We start from the raw sequence: 22,592 nt of genomic DNA on the forward strand, positions 1-22,592 counted from the left end.
CCAACCAAAACTGCTGGCGTCTGTGGTTACAATGAGTGGATCCGATGGCCTCCAATCCAGACCCCTGGTCAAGTTTCTCTCCGTTCGCCACCACCACAGAGATCTCTTGACTCTGGACGGAAGCCGGACCTGCCGCTCCAGCTCTGAGACATTTCCGTCCCATTCCTTCAACAAGAAGGCCTGGAGCGGTCTCTGGTGAAATCTTGCCCATGGAACCGCCGGAAAGCAGGATGTCATAAGACCCACTGCCCCTGCGACCTCCCTCACCGAAACAGTCAGGTTGCACTGCAACCCTAACAACACTCGATTCATCTTCTCGAACTTTTCCCGTGGCAGAAAAATCTTTTCCTCTACAGAAGAGATCTCGTACCCTAGGTAAACCACCCTCTGTGCAGGTACCAAAGACGACTTTTCCCTGTTGATAAGCCAGCCCAGACCTTGCAGGAGGTCCTGGACTACTGCTAGGTGCTCGAGCAACTGTTGCCGAGACCCGGCCACCAGAAGCAAGTCGTCCAGGTAAGGAACCACCAAGATTGATCTCAGCCTCAGAGGAACCAAAGCTTCTGCTAAAACCTTTGTAAAGATCCTGGGAGCTGACGCTAGACCGAAGGGCAAGGCCCGAAACTGCCAATGGAAGGTCTGCGACCCCATCCTTATGGCCAACCTCAGGAACTTCTGACTTGCCTGGTGGATGGGAATGTGAAAATAGGCATCTCTCAAGTCCACTGTGGCCATGAAGCACCCCCGGAACAGTATATTCTTTACCGAATATAACGACTCCATCCTGAAGCGCTTGTATGTTAGAGCCTGATTTAGGGAGCGTAGATTCAGGATTAACCTGAATTTTCCTGAAGGCTTTCCCACCACAAAGACGTGAGAGTAACACCCTGAACCCCGCTCGTTCTGAGGCACCTGCACCAGAACTTTCTGGTCCACCAATTCCCCTATAAGACCGCATAACGCCTGAGACTTCCTGCGGTCCCTGGGAAGATCTGTAACTAAGAACCTGTTTGGAGGGCAGTCCCTGAACTCTATCCGGTAGCCTCCCTGAATCAGGCTCCAAATGAAGGGGCTCGGGGATATAGAAGCCCACTGAGGGAGAAAGGACCCCAACCTTCCCCCTACCGGGCCATCCAAGTCATTGGGGCTTGGAGGATCCCTGAGGAGGATTGAATAATATCCCTCCCCGGCCTCTGTTTTTATGCCCTGTCCAATGCTTCTTTGGCTGAACTTCTCTATTCGGAAGCACTTGGGTTCTAGGCCGAAAGGGTTTCCTAGGAAAGACCTTTTTTCTGCTCTCCGGGAAGGCCCTCTTCCTATCTGCCGTACGCTCAAGAGCCTCCTCCAGGCCTGGGCCAAAAAGGTTATCCCCCGAAAATGGTAAAGCGCATAAACGCAACTTGGACGCTGAATCCCCCGCCCAGGTCTTTAGCCACAAAGCTCGCCTAGCGGAGTTAACCAGGGCTGAGGACCTGGCCGCAAGCTTGACCGATTCTGCCGAGGCGTCCGCCAAAAACCCCGCCGCTTTCAAAAGCAACGGAAGTGATTTTAGGATCTGCTGCCTCGAGGTTCCTGCCGCTAGGTGATTCTGTAGTTGGGCTAACCAGCACTCCAAATTTCTGGCCACACAAGTCGCCGACAGGGCTGGCTTCAAACTGACTGAAGAGGATTCCCAGGCTCTTCGCAACAAAACTTCCCCCCTCTTGTCCATAGGGTCCTTCAAGGCCCCCATGTCCTCAAAGGCCAGATCCGTCCTTTTTGAAATCCTGGACAAAGGGGCGTCTAATTTTGGAACTTTATTCCAGGGCTGTGAGGGGTCCTCGTCAAAGGGGAATCTCCTCTTTAGGGCACCGGAAAAGAAGGGCCTCCTCTCCGGGCTTTCCCACTCCTGTCTGATAGTTTCAACCAAGGAACTATGGACCGGAAAAACTCTGGCTTTTTTAGCATGAAGCCCCTGATACATGAGATCATGCTTCGACAAGGTCACTTCTTCCTCCTCTATCTCCAGAGTTTCATAAATAGCTTTCAAAAGCTCGTCCACCTCTTCTAGGGCCAACCTATACTTAGAGCCCGAAGAGGTGGGGGCTTCCTCCTCCTCGGACCCTGAACCTAACTGGGAGGATGTCCGAGATCGAGGAACGTCTTCCTCCTCATCCGGAACTACCTGCCGGGAGGGCATGATCCCCAATGCAGACTGCGAACCAATCTCCAAAGGAGACTGAACCCTATCCAGAAGGGACCTAAACGCCTGAAAAGTTGCCGACATATCCTCTTTAATAGAGGACAAAACTTTATGGCATGTAGTAAAAGATTCGTCTCTAACAAGACCATCAATGCAGTTGCGGCATAAAGGCTTCTCACTACCTGCGCCTAACTTGGCCGCACACACTGCACATCTCCTCTTTGGGGCCTGTACCGGGGTCCTGTCCTGTGTTTTAGTCTAAAGAAGAAATGACAAAAAAACAAACAGAACTAGGCACTTGAAAGGAACAAAATCCCAGGACCCCCACTGCATCCAGTACTGTGGAAAAATTGCAGCGTACCCTAACACCCACAACCTCGGGGACTTAAGGGACCTCCAAAAAACACCCCCCCCAGGAATATAGCATAAAGGGGAGCCTCCCCAAGCTTACCTGGGAGGAGCCGGTACCGGGATCTGGGTCAGCCTGAGAAGGTCCTGCTTCCATCATCCCCCTGGCGTGGAGACAGCGCCGCCGCTCCGCACGCCCACCGGCTTTTAATTCCCCTGGTGGTGCCTGCGCCTCTTGGAGATCGGAGCCGGCTCCGGCGCCCGGCGCTGACGTCACCGGCGGACTTCCGGCCTGTGGAGCGCATCCGCCCTGCTACTTCCGGTTGCTGGAACGCAAGGCCGCGCCCAACCGGAAGTCCCGCCTCTCCCCTGCACATTCAACTGAATGCCGGGTCAGAGGAGAGACCACGATCGGGGCGAGCCCCAGTGACATGCGGCAGCGCCGGTTACCCACCTGGGCCTGAAGGACACCACCAGATGCCAGCCCCACCACGTGGAAGGCACCGGGGACGGAGGTACAGACCGCACCACACCCTTCCAGGCCAGCCTTCCTGAGGGTGCGAGGATCACCCTGGCTCCTACGGCGTGCATCCTTCCGGCTCAGGAAACACAAAAAACTGGATGTGAGGCCCGGAGGCCCGCCTTTTAAAGGCATGGGGGATGGTGTGTTTCCTGACCCGGAGGGAGGAGCCCAAGGTCTCAGATGGCTGTCCTGGAAGACGTAGGGAGAAAGGATATTTTTACTTTCGGCTATAAAAAATATATAGTAAACTCAAAGTTAGTTATAAATTTAGGGCAAAATGTATTCTGCTACATGTTTTTGGTAAAAAATCCCAATAAGTGTATATTGATTGCTTTGTGTGACAGTTATAGCGTCTACAAACTATGGTATAGATACTGCAATTTACGCCATTTTTTTTGCTATACAGTGCTGCACAAGTTTAACTGACAATTGCGCAGTCATGCAATACGGTACATAAATGAAATTTATGTCCTTTTTTCACACAAATAGAGCTTTCCTTTGGTGATATTTGATCACCTGTGCACTTTTTATTTTTGGCACTATAAACAAAAAACGTTTTGAGAAAAAAATAACTTTTTTGAAAAAAAACAATATTTTCTCATTTCTGTCATAAAAAAAAAAAAAAAAAAAAAAAAATTAGGTCATATATTTAGGCAAAAATGTATTCTGCTACATGTTTTTGGTTAAAAAAAATCCCAGTAAGTGTATATTGATTGCTTTGTGTGAAAGTTATAGCGTCTACAAACTATGGTATAGATAATGGAATTTACACAGCTTTTACTTTCTGACTGCCCATCACATTTCTTGAGGTGTTAAAATAACAGGATAGTACAAACACCCCCAAATGACCCCTTTTCGGAAAGTAGACACCCTAAGCTATCTGCTGAGAGGCATATTGAGTTCATGGAAGATTTTTTTTTTTTTCCACAAGTTTCTGGAAAATGACAAAATTTTTTTTTTTTTTTACACAAAGTTGTCATTCAAATGATATATTTCTCACACAAGCCATGGGTATATGTGGAATTACACCCCAAAATACATTCTGCTACTTCTGCCGAGTATGGGGGTACCACATGTGTGACACTTTTTGGGAGCCTAGCCACATACAGGAGCCTGAATTCCAATGACTACTTTGAAAGCCTGAGGGTGCGTAACTTCCTTATTTCACTTCCTCACTACCTATCACAGATTCGAAAGGCCCTGAAATTCCAGGATAGCACCAAACCCCCCGCAAATCACCCTCTTTGGGAAAGTAGACACCCCAAGGAATTTAAAAAGAGGCATGTTGAGTATTTTGCAGATCTAATTTTTTCTCACAAGGTTATGAAATATAAAATAAGAAAAGAAAAAATGTTTTTGTTTTTTTTCTTCATTTTCCAAAAACTTGTGGCAACAAACGAGATCTGCAAAATGCTCACCATGCTTCTTATCAAATTCCTTGGGGTGTCTACTTTCCAAAAAGGGGTAATTGGGGGGGGGGGTACTATCCTGGCATTTCAGCTCCTCCGAAACTGTGATAGGTAGTCAGGAAGTGTAATGAGGAAATAAAGCCCTTTAAAAGCCTGAAGGTGCTTATTGGATTTTGGGGTCCAGTACTTGGCTAGACTGCCAAAACATCTCTCACATGTGGTACCCCCATACTCGGGTGACGTAGGAGAATGTATTTTGGGGAGTAATTTTATATATACCCATGGCATGTGTGAGCAATAAATCATTTAACTGACACTTTTTGTTCACATGAAAACAAATCTGTATTTTTTGCTAGGAAATTAATTGAAACCCCCAAACATTATATATTTTTTTAAAGCAAACACCCTAGTGAATAAAATGGTGAATAAAATGGTGAGTGCTGCAATTTTTATGTCACATAGTATTCGCGCAGCAATTTTGCAAATGCAATTTGTTTTAAAAAATACACTTTTTTTACTTTAATGCACAAAAACACAATATATTGGCCAATTTGGTAAAATATAAAATATGATTGTATGCCAAGTAAATAGATACCAAACATGACATGCTTTAAAACTACGCATGCCCTGTGCAATGGCGACAAACTGCATACGTTTTTAATATCCATAGGAAACGTTTTAAAAGCCTTTACAAGCTATCATTTTAAATTTACAGAGGAGGTCTAGTGTTAGAATTACTGCCCTTGATCTGCCGTTCAAAGGGTCAATGCTTGCGCACACAGGTGTGCGCGCGCAGGGGGTGAGTGTGATTTTTTTCTTTTTTTTTATTTCTTTTGATTTTTTAAATTATTTTTACACTGTCCCTTTCATTTTTTTTTTTTAATCACTTTTAATGGTATCACAGGGAATGCAAATATCCCCAATAACTTCAATGGGCATTGTCATATATTCTTTTTTGAGAAATCTGGGGTCTATCAGACTCTAGATATCTCCTCTGCCCTTACATTATCTAATCAAACCAAGATAGGTGTGATCAGATGCTTTCCCAATTTACAAATGGCGCTGTTTATATCCTGCAAAACTGAAGTGATGAAATGCTCGTAGCTTCTGATTTCTTAGACTATAGAGATGATTGGCACCATTCCGGTCTCCAATCAGCTCTATGGTCAGCTGAAAGAAACAGCGGCTGCATTCTCAGGTTCATACGATGGCACAGGACTGCCCGAGAAGGCCGTGGAAAGCAGCGGGAGCATCATATCCAGCTGCTTGTAAAAGCAATCCTGCAGCTAATTAGCCACTAGGATTGCTTTTACATGAAAGCCGCAGGCTGAAGGCATCATCCTGTTATAACCATTCAAAGTCCAGTGATGTACCAGTACGTCGCTGTTCCTTGTTGGGTATATACAGTTGTGTTCAAAATAATAGCAGTCAGACATCACTAACTTGATCAATCACTGTTTTTGGTAGAAATTATATTTCTACATGGCAAATAATTTACTAGCAGGTGTAGCAGAGTAATAGAAATCCAACAGACCCAACAGTCATGACATGCATGCTGCTGATTCTGTGTAATTGAATCACTAATTGAAAGGGGCATGTTCAAAATAATAGCAGTGTGGAGTTCTATTAGTGAGGTCATTCATTCTTTGAAAAACAGGTGGCAATTATTGCCCTTATTTAAGGAAGGAAGGAAGGAAGGCAGCAAATGTTGTACATGCTGGTTACAGTGCATTTCTCTCTGAAATTCTGAGGAAAATGGGTCGTTCCAGACATTGTTCAGAAGAACAGCGTACCTTGATTAAAAAGTTGATTGGAGAGGGGAAAACATATAAAGAAGCGCAGAAAATGATAGGCTGCTCAGCTAAAATGATCGCAAATGCTTTAAAATGGCAGCCAAAACCTGAAAGACGTGGAAGAAAGCGAAAAACTACCATTCGAATGGATAGAAGAATAGCCAAAATGGCAAGGACTCAGCCAACAATCAGCTCCAGGAAGATCAAAGAAGGTCTAAAGTTACCTGTGAGTACTGTTACAATTAGAAGACACCTATATGAAGCCAAGCTATCTGCAAGAAGCCCCCGCAAAGTCCCACTGTTGAAAAAAAGACATGTGCTGAAGAGGTTACAATTTGCCAAACAGCACTTTGACAGGCCTAAAGAGAAATGGCACAACATTTTGTGGGCTGATGAAAGTAAAATTGTTCTTTTTGGGTCTAGTGGCCGGAGACAGTTTGTCAGACGACCTCCAAACACTGAATTCAAGCCACAGTACACTGTGAAGACAGTGAAGCATGGTTGCACAAGCATCATGATATGGGAATGTTTCTCATACTATGGTGTTGGGCCTATTTATCGCATACCAGGGATCATGGATCAGTTTGAATACGTCAGCATACTTGAAGAGGTCATGCTGCCTTATGCTGAAGAGGAAATGCCCTTGAAATGGGTGTTCCAACAAGACAACGACCCCAAACAAACCAGTAAACGTGCAACATCTTGGTTCCAGACCAACAAGATTAACGTTATGGAGTGGCCAGCCCAATCCCCGAATCTTAATCCAATAGAAAACTTGTGGGGTGACATCAAAAATGCAGTTTCTGAAGAAAAGCCAAGAAATAGAGAAGAACTGTGGAATGTAGTCCAATCATCCTGGGCTGGAATACATGTTCACAGGTGCCAGAAGTTGGTTGACTCCATGCAACACAGATGTACAGCAGTTCTCATAAACAGTGATTATACAATGAAATATTCATATGTGATTCAAAGGAAAGCAAAATCTTCAAAACATTTTCAGTTTATATAGTGAATGTTTGAGTTTGTAAAGAAGAATACAAACACTGCTATTTTTTTTTGAACAGTCTAATATTCAATTTTCTTCAATTTTTTTAGAAGAACAACACAAATTTGATATATTTTTCTTCATGTTTTAATTTGGAATAGAATGTGTAGTGTTCCCAATGCATTTGTGTGTATGGAAATAAAAGCTATTAAAAGGATTTTGAGCTTTATTCACTTTTTTCAACACACTGCTATTATTTTGAACACAACTGTATGCTATGTTCTTTTTTTTTTTGTATGCAGCCTGTGGGCTGAATGAAAAAAAGAGAAGAAATCTCTGTCAGCAAAAGTGTGTGGTATGCCCACTATTAGAATATACCGCCCTACATCCACCCACTTCTAATGGTGGGCACACATTAGGTCGCACTGTGCCACATGCACCAGTTCCTAGATTGTACAAATGTCTAAATAGTGACACGCTTGAATAAAAATTGTCCACGTATAAGTGGTACCCCATATGGAGAAATGATGACACTAAGTCCCAAACTATCTTGCCACTGCTCCCCATGTAGTCTGGGCATCCGGGGGGCTCCACGTGACTATCTTTTCCCTCGTAAATCCGAAACTTATATGTATAGCCTCTTGCCCTCTCACAGGTCTTCAACATCTTGACCCCATATCTGGCACGCTTGCTGGGGAGAAATTGTTTGAATGCAAGGCAGTCAGAAAAATGAATGAGGGACTCATCAATGCAGATTTTTTGCTGTTGAGTATAGACATCTGCAAATTTTTGGTTAAGGTGATTTACGAAGGGCTGAATTTTGTGGAGACGGTCAAATTCAGGGTCACTGTTGAAATGCATAAAACACATTATACTGTCATATCTATGCCTGGCCATGGCAGCAGAGAACACGGGCATATGATGAATCGGGTCTGTGGACCAATACAACCGCAATTCATTTTTTTTAGTAATGCCCATGTTGAGGGTAAGGTCCAAAAAAAATGTAAATTCGGAAACCGTAATGAGTTTCCATGCGAATGGTCTGGCAAGGTTTGAATTTGTGTTGGCGGTGATAAATTGCTTTGATCCACAATCAATGCATACAGATCTTCTGTGAAAAACAGCTCCAAAAAATCAAGGGGAGTAGTTAAATTTGGGGATTCCACCTGAATTCCGGGCTGGGCAGTGAATGGGGGAAGTACGGGTGCTGCAGAATTTGAGGGCTGCCAATCGGGATTTGCAAGCACATCCGGAAAGGATACTAGGGGCTCTACGGGCCTGTGTGCGAATTCTTGGTGATTGCGGGACAATACTTATGCTCGTCACCGCACCAGCTTGTACTGCACTTACGGGACTCGCCACGTCACTAAGTGATACTGCAGTGCTGGTATGTGAAAGACCAAGATGTACTAGGCCACTGGTGCTCGCCAGTTCACCAAAACGTAGCCCAGCACTAGTACTGGCACTCTGCTCCATATGAGAGTCATCATAATTTACCAATAAGTGCTAGCAGAGATCAGGCCTGATTCTGCGAACACTGCGGTTTTGTGTGCAGTGTATCAAGTGACAGTGATTTACAGACACTGCACTTGCTGGGGGACGGGGGAGGGGGTAAGCGTAGGAGCTAAACGCAGGTGCTGGCAGGTGCCGGGGATGATCCCGCTAACGCTACTTTTTGGGGACGCTATACTAATGTGAACGCTGGTATAGTGCTGATCTGATCAAAGATATTTATCCTTTCAGACACTATACTAGCAATGGAGGTTTATTGTGTATGAGCGTGTTCCTGGCAATCAAGGGGTTAAATATGATTACAGGTGTGCTAACGGGCAATCTGATGCTATCTGGGAGGGGAGTGAAAACTACGGGAATGCGAATCACACACACACACACACACATATATATATGTGATTTTGCATACCTGTGCCGCCCTGCAGCAGTATTTCTGCTATAGGGCGGTCAGGAAGCTGTTATATAATCGGTTTGTGTTATGGCGCTGATTTAATTTAACTGACACTTGCGCGATCATGCAATGCTGCACCAAAATGAAATTTACGTCCTTTTTTTCCCCCCACGAATTGAGTTTTCTTTTGGTGGTATTTAATCACCTGTGCATTTTTTATTTTTTGCGCTATAAAGAAAAAAAAAGACCGACAATTTTGAGAAAAAAACAATATTGTGGACTTTTTGCTATAAAACATGTCCAGTAAAAAAAAATTAAAAATCAAATTTTGTCATAAATTTTGGCCAAAATATATTCTGCGACATGTCTTTGCTACAAAAAAATCCCATTACGTGTAAATTAATTGGTTTACATGAAAGTTATAGCGTTTACAAATGGCGGTATAGATACTGTATTTTTGTTTTTTTATACTAATAATAGTGGCGATCAGTGACTTATGGCGGGACTGCGGCAGACATTCTGACACTGGGGGGGGGAACTGACTTGGGGTCACTGACATCCCCAGTGACACCAATACAGTGATCAGTGCAACAAAAAAAAAAAAGCACGGACACTGTACTTTGGCACTGGGGAGGAAGGGGTTAACAGAAGGCAATCAAAGGGTTAACTGTGTGCGGGGAGTTTCACTAGGGGGCAGGGAGGTGTGCTTCAGTGTAACACCCCGATCCGGAAGGTTGAGCTCATCCATCTGGATCAGTGTGCTGAAAACTGACAGGGAAGAGAACTCCATTGAAAACAATGCAGCTGTGCTCCCTGTCAGTGTTTGCTGGCAATCGCCGGGCTCCAGCGGGTAATCACCGGCTGGGACCTGGTGATTGACACCTGCGGTCGCGATCTGTGCTGCAGGTGGGGCGGGCACGCGCCCCCTACCCCAAAATCAGGATGACATTTATAAACATGATCCTGTGCACAGGGTCCGCCTTACTGCAGTATATGTACTGTAGGCAGTCCCCTAGTGGTTAAAGGTCAGCAGCTAGTTTTTGTAGCTGCTGACTTATTTTTTACACCGGAGACTGGAGCTCCACCTTAAGTTTTGACAAATAAACCTGGAAGCTGATTGGTTTCGCTGCAGAACTGCACCATATGTTGCACTCTACAGTTTTAGTAAATCGACGACTATGGGGGTTGATCTACTAAAACTGGTGCTGCTGTGCATGGTAGCCAATCAGCTTCTACCTTTAGCTTGCTTAAGTGACAATAAAGCCTGGAAGCTGATTGGTTTCTGTGCAGAGCTGCACCAGCTTCTGCACACATGCAGCTTTAGTAAAAAACTCCAGACATCTTCTATATGTAAAAGCAGCACTAAACCAACCTAAGCCCTCTTATCCTTTTCAGCCAAGGAAGCTGCCATCTTAGCCTCTGTTTGATCTGCAACTGCAAAGGCGCTGCACATGTGACCCATTATAACACCAGCCATTTGATGGTTTGACAGTTTGGTTGAGAGCATAAGCAAATGTGACAGAATTCCCAGCATGCCAAGAATTTAACAGTTTTCTGAAAATTTAAATCGCTGGGTTTAGTTGTGCTTTACACCCCGATCACACCAAAGTGCGACTTACAGTGAAGTCACGCAATTTCAAATTTGGGTGACCTGACGATTTCCTTGCAATTTGCAAGACATCTGACACAGATGTCTATGCAAATTGCAACAAAAGTAGTACATGCACAACTTTAAAAATCGATGTGGCTCCGACCAAGTTGGAACCGCGCCGATATGAACGCTTTAATAGCAGACAATAGGGTGCGACTTGGCACGATTTGCAAGTTGCCTGGCATGCAAAACGCACCCGATGTGACCGGGGGCTTAAAAAATGTGTAAATCCTAACTAGATGACATTTAGCTGGCCATATATTATAAAATTTTCTTATTCAGTTTTCTGTGGATTTACCTTCAACTATGTAGTGAAAGGGCTGCCTGATTGCATGAAAATTGAAAGTGTTGCAGGTTTGACCTCATATTATATGCTTTTGGGTAATTTAAAGGAAAAAAAGCATACAGGCAAATTCTATAATGTATGGCCGATGCTGTAAATTAAGAATGCGTTCAGAAATAGTGTTAATATAGTTTACTTTTATTAATTAATGAAATGGAAAGTAAATGAACAGAAGAGAAATCCAAATTAAATTAGTATTTGGTGAGAATACCCTTTGGCTTCAAAACAACATCAATTCTTATACAGGACACAGCTTTTTAAGGAACTTCGCAGGTTGGTTGTTCCAAACATCTTGGAGAACTGAACACAGATTTTCTGTGGATGTAGGATGCCTCAAATCCTTCTGTCTCTTGTAATCCAAGACAGACTCCATGATGTTGAGATCAGGGGTCTGTGGGGGGCCAGTCCATCATTTCCAGGACTCCTTGTTCTTCTTTACACTAAAGATACACTATATTGCCAAACGTATTGGGACACCCCTCCAAATCATTCAGGTGTTCCAATCACCTCCATGGCCACAGGTGTATACAATCAAGCACATAGGCATGCAGACTGCTTCTACAAACATTTGTGAAAGAATGGGTCATTCTCAGGAGCTCAGTGAATTCAAGCATGGTACCATGACAGGTTGTCACCTGTGCAATAAACCCATCTGTAAAATTTCCTTGCTACTAAATATTTCATGGTCAACTGTTAGTGATATTGTAACAAAGTGGGAACAACAGTAACAAAGTGGTAGGCCACGTAAAATAACAGAGCGGGGTAAGTGCATGCTGAAGCACAGAGCGCAGAAGTCGCCAACTGTTTGCAGAGTCAATGGCTAAAGACCTCCAAACGTCATGTGGCCTTCAGATTAGCACAACAACAGTGCGTAGAGAGCTTCATGGAATGGGTTTCCACAGCCGAGCAGCTGCATCCAAGCCGCACATCACCAAGTGCAATGCAAAGCATCATATGCAGTGGTGTAAAGCATGCCACCACTGGACTCTAGAGCAGTTGACTCTAGACATGTTCTCTGGAGTGACGAATCGCGCTTCTCAATCTGGCAATCTGATGGACGTGTCTGGTTTGGTGGTTGCTAGAAGAAGGGTACTAGCCTGACTGCATTGTGCCAAGTATAACGTTTGCTGGAGAGGGGATCATGGCATGGGGTTGTTTTTCAGGGGTTGGGCTTGGCCCCTTAGTTCCAGTGAAGGAACTCTTAAGGCATCAGTATACCAAGACATTTTGGACTATTTCATGCTCCCGACTTTGTAGGAACAGTTTGGGGATGGCCCCTTTCTGTTCCAACATCAACATCCGCACCAGTACACAAAGCAAGGTCCACAGAGACATGGATAAGTTTGGGGTGGAGGAACTTGACTGGCCCGCACAGAGTCCTGACCTCAACCTGATAGAACACCTTTGGGATGAATCAGAGCGGAGACTGCGACCAGGCCTTCTCATCCAACATCAGTGCCTGACCTTACAAATGTGCTTCTGGAAGAAAGGTCAAACATTCCCATAGACACTCCTAAACCTTGTGGACAGCCTTCACAGAAGAGTTGAAGCTGTTATAGCTGCAAAGTGTGGGCCAACTCAATACTGAACCCTTCAGACTAAGACTCAGATGCCATTAAAGTTCGTGTGCGTGCGTGCATGTAAAGGCAGGCATCCTAATACTTTTGTCAAGATAGTGTAGTTCTTAATGACATTGGCTGTATGTTTAGGGTCGTTGTCCTGCACCTATCTACTGTTTGGAGAAGTCTGGCCAGAAGTGGTGTTCATGGAAGAATTGCAGCCAAAACCCACACCCTCAACATGAAAACAAGGCTAGGTGACTCAACTATGCAAGAAAACATAGGAATTGTGTGCAGAAAAATGGCAGCAGGTGCTCTGGACTGTGGAGTCAAAATTTGAATATTTGGCTGTAGCAGGAGGCAGTTTGTTCACTGAAGGGCTGGAGAGTGGTGCAGCAATGAAGCATGGTGGAGGTTCCTTGCAAGGTTGGGGCTGCATTTCCACAAATGGAGCTGGAGATTAGGCAAGAATTAAGAGTGTCCTCATTGCTGAGAAATACAGGCAGATACTTATCCATCATGCCATACCATCAGGGAAGCCAATGTCATTAGCAACTATCTTCAGCGTAAAGAACAAGGAGTCCTGGAAGTTATGGTTTGGCCGCCAGAGCCCTGACCTCAGTAATCGAGTCTGTCTGGGATTACATGGAGAGACTGAAGTATTCAAGGCAGCCTACATCTACAGATCTGTGCTTACAGTGGAACTTTACCCACAACTTAATAATAATAATAAAAAAAAAAAAAAAAATGTTCTTTAGCAAGGAGCATACATTCTATGGTAAGAATCATGCTACCAAAATTTTTGCCTCCAGCACTTTTTTTTTTTGCTGGAGGCTGCCATTTTGCTTCAGCCCAAAGTCCTGAGCAACAGCAAAACTTTACGCTGTCAGCAGATTGGACTCTACAAATTTGGCAGTGCCAAAAAACAGCAAGTGAGCATGTGCAGAGCAGGGTGAGAGTGTAATACCGGATTTTAAGCAGTATAGGCACTTATTTTTAATGCTTTACATAGCTATGCCTGCAAAAGGGGCCATTCTGAAGAGATCTAGCAGGACTTATTTCTCTAACTAAAGTTCCACTTTAATTCTCCAAGAACAACCTACATGTCGAGTTTCTTTCAAAAACTGTGTGCAAGTGTACCTAGAGGAACTGATGCTATTTCGAAGGCAAAGGGTGGTCACACTAAATATTGATTTAGATTTCTCTTCTGTTCATTTACTTTGCATTTTGTTAATTGATAAAAATAAACTATGAACACTTCTATTTCTGAAAGCATCATTAATTTACAGCATTTTTTCACACCTGCCTAAAACTTTTGCACAGTAAAGTACGTCACTACAGGGGACCATTATGATATGGCAGTGGGTGTTCAGCAAACCGTGAGGGCTGCAGGAAACACAGGATAGACACCCCAAAGTGTTAAAACAACTGTCACCCTGTATGAAGAACTAAGCACAAGTAAAGACTGCAAACAAAAGTATGCATAGGTATCTGTTCTGCCGCCCTTGTCATGGAGCTCTGCTGAGGATAAAAATAATCATTCTGAAATCAAACACTTCCAACAAATGCTGATGGCCTCCCGCTGAGCTCCGATTCATCCACTGGCTTCTATGTTACTAAATGACCCAGAAGTCAGATAGTGATGGAAGGAACCACAGAGGTTAGCAGGGGACCAGACATGGGACACACCCAAAATTGTGCTGAATGCTGAGCAGTCTTTGGCAAATCAGTGACGGTTTTTCACTTAGATGGAAGGATAGGCAAGTATTTACGCTCGGCTTTGCAGGCTGGCCTGGTGTTCAGTTCCTTCCCTTCCCACACACACATAATTACAGTCTTCAAATAAAAGTAAAAATGGCACTGCCTACAATACTGAAGCATCCCCTTCAGCCCCAGTTCGCACTGCCACACAGAAATCGCACTGTATTCCTGTGCAAATCACATGCAATTGTGTGGTGTGATTTGGGCCCATTCATATTCAATGGCTCGAATCGCACAGCATCCACATTAAAAAGGTTCAGGAAGTTTTTTGCACTGGAACCGAATAGCATGGGTGTTCATACCCATGTGGATTCAGTGCAAGCAAATGCACTGTGTTTTGCAAACTGCTTTTAAAGGTCTTGTTAACTTTTAATTGACACCCGCAGCAAATCGCATGCACACAGCACAATTGCAGTGCCGTGTGTGAAACGCACAGGAATCGATGTTTCCCGCACCGCATCAGTGTGCACCAGGGCTCAAGAAGACCTGAAATAAATATGCAGGCTGCCATTGCTAACCTCACTCAAAGTGGTTGTTACCTGGCAATCTCAGTGCTTTCCAAGCCACTGAAGCCAAAGCAGGCAATGAACAAGTATTGTAGTGTTTAGCATTGCCTTCTAATGTTCACTGTTCTCCAATCTAGCTCTGCACAGACCACCAAATTTTGCAACATTTTACTTCACTACTCACTGGTTGACTGCAAGTGGAACCTTGTTAAGGTGTTCTAGCCTAAAAAGAATCTTGTCAAGACAAAATGTAACTACAGCCATAACAAATTTTAATATTGCAACGCTATTAAAATTAGTATCACTTATACCTAAAACATTGTTCCCACATACAAAAAAAAGAAAAAAAAGTCCAGAAAACTATACAATAAACCCACTTAAAAAAAAAAAAAAAAAACACGAAACAAAAAAAAAAAAAAAGAAAAAAAAAAAACCATAACACAATATTATCTTGACCTCCGGTCCCTTTTTGTTTTTTCTGTGTTTTTGTTCATGGTTTTCTCATTGTCCCCTCTGCAGTCAGGACAGTACCATTTGCCCTTAGGTTTATAGGTAAGTCCGACACAGGAGAAATGGAACCACTCTATGGCACATTCCTCATTGTCACATCCTATCATCTCCCCATAAGACACTTGATTGCACAAGCAGTACGTTGGCTCATTGGGGTCCACTACAAATGGAATTGGGGACACCTCCCTTTCCTGCTTGGCTTTGGTTCGTTTCTTTTTCTTGGAAGACTTGGCCTTCTTTTCTTTGGGTGGTTCATCACCATCATCTGTTCCATTGACCATGTGACACAAGTCCCGACTCTCACTATTGCGCTGTCTGCGAGGTCTCCGAGTAGAGCGCTCGGCTGTATTGGATTCAGATTTGGACTTTTCTGAAGGTTTTTCACTTTCATCTGGCTCAAAGAAGCCTTTGCCAAGGGCATCAATCTGCTTAGTCCTATTTTCTACCAATTCCAGTACCTGTGTGACAAGCTGAATTTTGTCATCACCCAGTTCCTGGGTCACAATAAGAGCTCTCTGAAGTTGCTGTAATAAACGCTTCTTTTGGTGTGGATCACTTTCATTAGAATGCTTCTCTGAGACCTCATCAATCTCCTTCAGCGCCTCTGCAGATGAAAAAGGAACAATAAATGTCTATAGGGTGGCAAATCTATAAATCATTATACAGGATGAGGTTGTTATGAACACTCTTAACATTGTCACATTCCCCACATCATAACCTTCCAGTTACCTAAATCACAAGGTTTTTCTTCCTCCAGCATCTGTCTGAATTCTGCAGGGCTGTGAATGCCCCCCACAACCGTGTCATTTATTCACACTGATCTGTGGCTAGGAGGACTACAAGTCCCATGTGTCACCCTGTAGATCTCAATGGAGCACAAGTATGGTGAAGTCACCTCCCTTGTAGTCCAGCATTTACGTCCTCCAGCCCTGCTATAGTAGGTCCCCACCTTTATACGGAGCCAGGGCTGGGTGGTAAGGTTGAAGAGTCAGCAGGTACCCATGCATTGCTCCTGCAATGAACTGATTGTGGCTGCAGCACTCTGGATGCACAAATGCAAAAAATGTGTTTTTATTCTTCTATCAATGTGGGTGTTTTTGTTATCTTTTTAAAAGGTGCACTAGGACATTAAGTCAAGTGCATTTAGACAAACTGCAGAATGAAACTAGAACTGGAATCTAAACACTGAATGTGATGGTGGCTGTGGCAAATAAGCTTACAATGGGTTGATGACATTCTTCTTACCTCAAGTGACTGTCTTAGGGACTGGCAATTGCCTGCTGTGGCTCAAGCACTGCATCCTAGTAGAAGGACAGCTACTCCCTCATAACCAGGGTTTTAAAAAAAAACATAAAAATATATTCCTTATGTCTAATGCTAACCATATATTTACCAATACATAATCATAGAATAAATCACCTGGAACAATATTAGAAACAAGAGTTTATATATAGGTACACCTGTCAAACTTGAGATTGGATTTAGCATGTACACCAATCCTTTAACCCATGACTGATCTGCTGGAGGAGAGGCCTTGACCATGAAAATAAGACAAAAAGCAGTCTTGCCATAAAACTGTTCTCTTGCAAGTATCCACCACAAACATTGAGGATTTATTAAAGCAGAACTCTAGGCAAACATTTTATTGCAGTGGGGCTGAGCCCACATTGTATGGGTCAACTGCTTGTTTTTTCTAGGGGTGAGTGCAAAGCTCATACTCTCCTGACCCGTTGATCCTCCGGGAAACCACGCTCCCCCATGGCCAAGCAGTGAACTGTTCCTGTCTATGGAATATGTGATGTGCGTGCCAACATCGGGAACAGTCCATTTACAAGACCACTGAACTGCGGGGAGCAGAAGCCAAGGGACCAGTCTTGTTGTGGGGAGGATCGGCGGGTCAGGTAAGTAAATCTCCGCAGTCCTTTCCTCTAGAACAAAACGAGCAGTTAACCCATGCAGTGCTGGCACAGCCCCACAGCAGGGAGAATTTTTTTTTTTGCCCAGAGTTCTCCAATAACCAGAACATGGATGATTTGTTACTATTTTATACTACCAGTGGGCTGCGGAGAAAAAAAAAGCAAGCACACACACACACAAAGATTCCCCCTTCCACACATTCGAGGATGACAGGGATTCCCTTATTTTACTCTTAATAGCGAGGACTCCTCTGCTCTCAGAATACACTGATCAACACTATTGGCTGGAGTGCTAGTCGAACATAAATATTTCACCATTCCCATTTGAGAGGACAACTGTTCACTAGATTGACTGCTCTTGAACGGGAACAGCCATAGATGGATCAAATCTCTGCCGTTCCCTGCTCAGCTTCAATCAATCCACCTATGGGCAGCTTTACTGTGTATCAAATTTTTGTTTAGCTTCCCCTATACATCCTACCCGCACTGTGATCACTCTGTAAGCAATATGATCAGGCTACAGCAAACACTGAAGCAATGATCCTGTACATGAGAACGATGTAGACTTGGTATCAAAACTTGCAATAGAAACCTGACTATTGAATTCACATTCACTTCGTCCGACAAAAATCCCAACACCCCCACTCCCCTTCTTCTACAAATGATAACTGGAATTCTCATCTGAGGCAATCAAAGAGTTTACTGTGTGCTGTTTTACACGATGTTCTGTTTTTGTGCTTCACTGTAAGCACACTGCTCTGCATGGCCGTGCTGTGGACAGTCATGCAAAGCAGTGTGATGAAGCTGACAGGGAGGAGCACTGTTTTGTTTACTAACAGTTCTCCCCCCCCCCCCCCTCGTAGATCCTCGGTAATCACCAGGTGTCGGCGAGTAATCACCAGCTCCTCGGTAATCATCCTGGTGAATGACTGCCGCGGCTGTGAATGGTGGCATGAGTAGGGCATGTGCGTGCCCCCTATCAGAAAATGCAAAAATCATGTATCTATACGTGATTTTGCACACATATGCCGCCCTGTAGCAGTATTTCTGCTATGGGGCGGAGCTAAAGCAGTTAAAGCAAACATCCATCAATGTCTCCATGCTTTATTTTGCCAAGAAATCACTTTGAAAAACACCCCCTAGATTTTCTGACTATGGCCATCTTGAGTAAGGGCAGATGATTCATCTAGCATTTACTTCCTGGAATCCATCTGCCCTAGTGCTTAGCTGAGAAATCCCCTCCTGAAGACTCCTGGGATGCATGACTGACATAATTTGCCTAGGCCTGGGAACCAAGAAGGAACTGAAGAAATGTAAAAAATATATATATATATATATATATAAATGCTAGCAGCATAAGGATTAAAAATAGTCAATGTTAATTGAGAGAGCGAAGTTCTACTTTAAGCTTTCAATCTCTGAAGGCATGGCTGCATCATGAATGTTTCCATAGCTGTGTGCATTGTAGGTAGGGTTGCCACCTCATCCCTTTAAAACAGAACACATATGAATGACACAGGTTCTGGGGCTGATTAACGTGGTAATTAAACTCACTTAGAGCCTTATCTGTAATAAATCATCCTCAGAACCCGTGTCATTAATATGTGTTCTGTTTTAAAGGGATGAGGTGTCAACCCTAATGGCAGGTTATGGTAGGTGCCTTCTCTGCATCATACGTTATGACAATAAGGCTCCCTGCTTGTAATACCAATTAGGAGACCTTTTTCGGCATCATAAGAGCTTTATGATCTTATATTATGTATATTTGAATGTTTTGTATCAATAAAGTGTCTCATATTGTTTTTTTACATTGTTGTGCCTATAATAAAAGGGTATTCCATTTACAGCTGTGTACATGCAACAATGCTCCCGTGTTCCAAACAGATCTCAGTGTAGATGGTGACAAATGCTGCATGTTTCCGCCTGTGTGCACAGAGAAGGTGGAGACTGGCTGCATAACCAGCTCCATATAAATAAACAGGGCGGCCAGCTGCTGTGTCTGCATTAGGCGAATGCAGGATGACACAAGGATCTAGAAGTGACATGACCCGAAGGGGTAGAGGAGGCGTGTCCCAAGCGTATCCATAGGCTGCCATGTATAGAGGGGGCGGGCCATATCAGGTCCGGGTGTGGATGACATGACGTTATCCATGTGGTATGCAGAGCCCGCCCACCGGAGGCGGCACACGGCAGGGGACGTGTGTGTGCTGTGTTCCTGGGCACGGCCCCGCCCCGGATGTGACGCCCCTGTCAGCACCCAGCCGTCACACGGTATATAAGAGCTGGTACAATGTAACATACGGCCATGGTGCTCTTCCAGCCCTCCCAACATATAAATACAGCCAATAAACTCCTCAGAGCCTTTCAGGGCAGCTCGTAATCAGTACAATGCCCGCCCACACTAAAAGCTGTCAGGCCGCGCTGAGACCTGTAGTGCCACCACAGTTCCAGCTTTCAAAATGGCTGAATGAGGCTCAGGAGTGACACCTAGACAGGACGGCGAGTGTCTCGGAGGTTCCAGCAGTGACATCCCCCGTGTTGTGCAGGAATTCCGAACATTGCCCTATACGAGGCCCCCCTTGTAGTGTGGGGAAGGAGGGTGGGTGCCGTATAGGGGAGCCCGGCCACGTGTGTAGCCCCCCGCTCACCTACCTCTATACTTGGTGTCGATCTCCCGCAGTACGGTGATGGTTCTCTGGATGTCCAGGGGCAGAGACTCCATACACTCCATGTATTCCTCCACATAGGTCACCAGCTGGCTCTCCTCGAGCCTTCCGCCGCTCCCTCCCGGGGAGTAGTAGAAGCTGCTCGGTGGCGCCGGTGGTGGCGGCTGTTGTTGCTGCTGCGGCTGTTGTTGTTGTTGCCCCAACATGGTCCCGTGATCAGAGCATCCAGCAAAGTTCCGGGATCCGGGGGGCTGACTCCTCGCCTCGGAGGAAGGGCGGAGTTGTGGGGCGCTCCGGTCCCGTCGCTCTTGTTGCTCCTCGCCGCCTCCCCCGAGCTCTATCTCCGGGGCCGCATTCCAATTTGGAACCCGGCGGCCCGAGCTGATATTCTGCGCATGCGCGTACATCGCCTTATAAGGCAGGACGCCCCTTTTTTTCTCGCTTTTATTGTGTTCGGATTTTCCCGCATTTCCCCCAGCTCGCGTTGATTGGGCAAGCGGATCGAAAGGAGGCGTGGTGGTGCATGTGGGTAGGACCTGGCTGAACCTAGGTCACGCCCCTCAGCTTTAACTCTTCCGCTTGTTGGAGAGCTCGGTGCTGGTCTGCTCGCTGTGAGCTGGGCCTCAAAGTTTACTGGGCGAACCTGTGGAAGTGTGAGGAGACACAGCCGCCTCAGGCCTCTCTGAGGGGACACTGCGGGGTCAATGTTGTCACACACCAGTCATTTTCTGCCATTCCATTGAAAAATCTGTGAATTGTGGCTGAACGCGGTGTAAACACTGCATAAATATATTCATGGACCCTGGGTGTTAACGCAGTCAATGTGTGAGGGATTTCTATGTACATTACAGGGATACCTGCTACACTGAGGGCTTCTATTATAGATGGTCGGCTTCATGTCCAGCATGTTAGGGTCCATCAACACCATGTGTTGGGCTGCTCTGGGCGCTTACCTAAGGCAAATTGTAAACCCTTATTCCCTGTACACACGATCAGAAAATCATGAAAAATGTCACTTCCTCCCATAATCTGATCGTTGGTACGCAGTCCGAAATTATTGGAAGGGACAAGCATGATCATATTTCTCGTATGACACCAAATCGTACGATTTTTGTTTGACCAGCACAGTTTTTGTCTGAAAATACAATACATCACTTCCGAATTTTCTGTCTCTCGTACAAGAATTTTCGTAACATCAGTATGTCTTCACTTTCCATATGAGACCAGCATGGAAAAACAATGGCCGATCATATGTCCAATATTGTCATCGTGTGCACGGGGCAAAACACATCTCCCAACTGTCCCTGATTTCAAGGGACTAGCCTGCATTTGGAACAAAGTCCCTCTGTCCTCCTCATTTGTCCCTCATTTTGGTCTGATCTATAGAGTTGTGTATATAAAATGCACTATTTATCTGTCAAAAATGATTTTACAGTGCTAAACCTTTCATCCAATTTCTAAATTTCTGCATTTGGATATTTTCAAAGCCAATATAAAAGAGGAGTAGTGGAGAAAAAACTACTTGTGGGTTTAACCTCTTCAATACCGGGCACTTTTACCCCCTTCCTGCCCAGGCCATTTTTCAGGTTTCAGCGCTCTCACACTTTCAATGACATTTGCGCAGTTATACAACATTGTACCCAAACTAAAATTTTATAATTTTGTTCACACAACTAGAGCTTTCTTTTGGCGGTATTTAATCACTGCCGGGGTTTTTATTTATTGATAAATTAACAAAAATAGACAGAAATTAAAAAAAAAAAGTTTCTTTGTTTCTGTTATAAAAGTTTGCAAATAAATAATTGTTCTTCATAAATTTAGGCCAAGATGTATTCTGCTACATTTCTTTGGTGAAAATAACCCAAATTAGTATTTATTATTTAGTTTGTAGGAAAGTTATAGAGTTCACAAACTATGGGATAGATCTGAAAATTGATCAATCCTGAAGTACTGACGGCCAATCTAATGGCTTGAGGTCCAAAAATGTCAGAATTGTACAGATATCCCCCAAATGACACCTGTTTGCAAAGTAGGCAGTCCGCCATATTTCATAAGAGGCATGGCGAGTTTTTTGAAGTTGTAATTTTTTTTGTCATAATTTTTTGGAAAATGAAATGCAAAAAATTATTTTCACAATTTTTTTTTGGTGTGGCGGTGATCAGGGGCACTGACTGGTGGCAGTACAAAAAAATTATACGTTTTTTCATTATTTTTTATTTTTTAATACATTTTTTTTCTCTTTTTTTTAAGATTTTTCTTTTTCATCTTACACTATGACCAAAATAGTATAATGTTACCATAGTAACATTTTACTACTTTGGGGAAGTGATCAGTATTTTTTTTTTTTTCACAATTGAATTGCTTATAGCAAAGAATTATATATATATATAGCAAAGAAGTATATATATATATATATATATATATATATATATATATATACACACACACACGTGATTTTGCGCATCTGTGCCACCCTGCAGAAGTATTTCTGCTATAGGGCGGTTGGGAAGCGGTTAAGGAGGGTGTGGCAGGAGCCG

At 44.1% G+C, this 22,592-nt stretch overlaps 2 protein-coding genes across 2 annotated transcripts; both read right to left on the bottom strand.

Moving 5' to 3' along the window:
• Positions 1-480: 480 nt before the first annotated feature.
• Positions 481-2,548, bottom strand: LOC149469201 (lamina-associated polypeptide 2, isoforms alpha/zeta-like). Its single transcript, XM_089669676.1, has one exon. The coding sequence runs from the start codon at positions 2,264-2,266 to the stop codon at positions 1,139-1,141; it is 1,128 nt and encodes a 375-aa protein (XP_089525802.1). The 5' UTR covers positions 2,267-2,548; the 3' UTR covers positions 481-1,138.
• A 12,666-nt stretch (positions 2,549-15,214) lies between these two features.
• Positions 15,215-20,462, bottom strand: ING2 (inhibitor of growth family member 2). The gene is made up of 2 exons (XM_089669639.1): positions 20,042-20,462; positions 15,215-16,077 (listed from the first exon to the last, which is right to left on the bottom strand). The coding sequence occupies exons 1-2, from the start codon at positions 20,460-20,462 to the stop codon at positions 15,410-15,412; spliced, it is 1,089 nt and encodes a 362-aa protein (XP_089525765.1). The 3' UTR covers positions 15,215-15,409.
• Between the last annotated feature and the right edge of the window lie 2,130 nt (positions 20,463-22,592).

Source organism: Staurois parvus, unplaced genomic scaffold (genome assembly GCF_062004578.1).
Source record: "Staurois parvus isolate SC_StPar_1 unplaced genomic scaffold, SC_StPar_1.0 ptg000080l, whole genome shotgun sequence".
Classification (NCBI taxonomy): Eukaryota; Metazoa; Chordata; class Amphibia; order Anura; family Ranidae; genus Staurois; species Staurois parvus.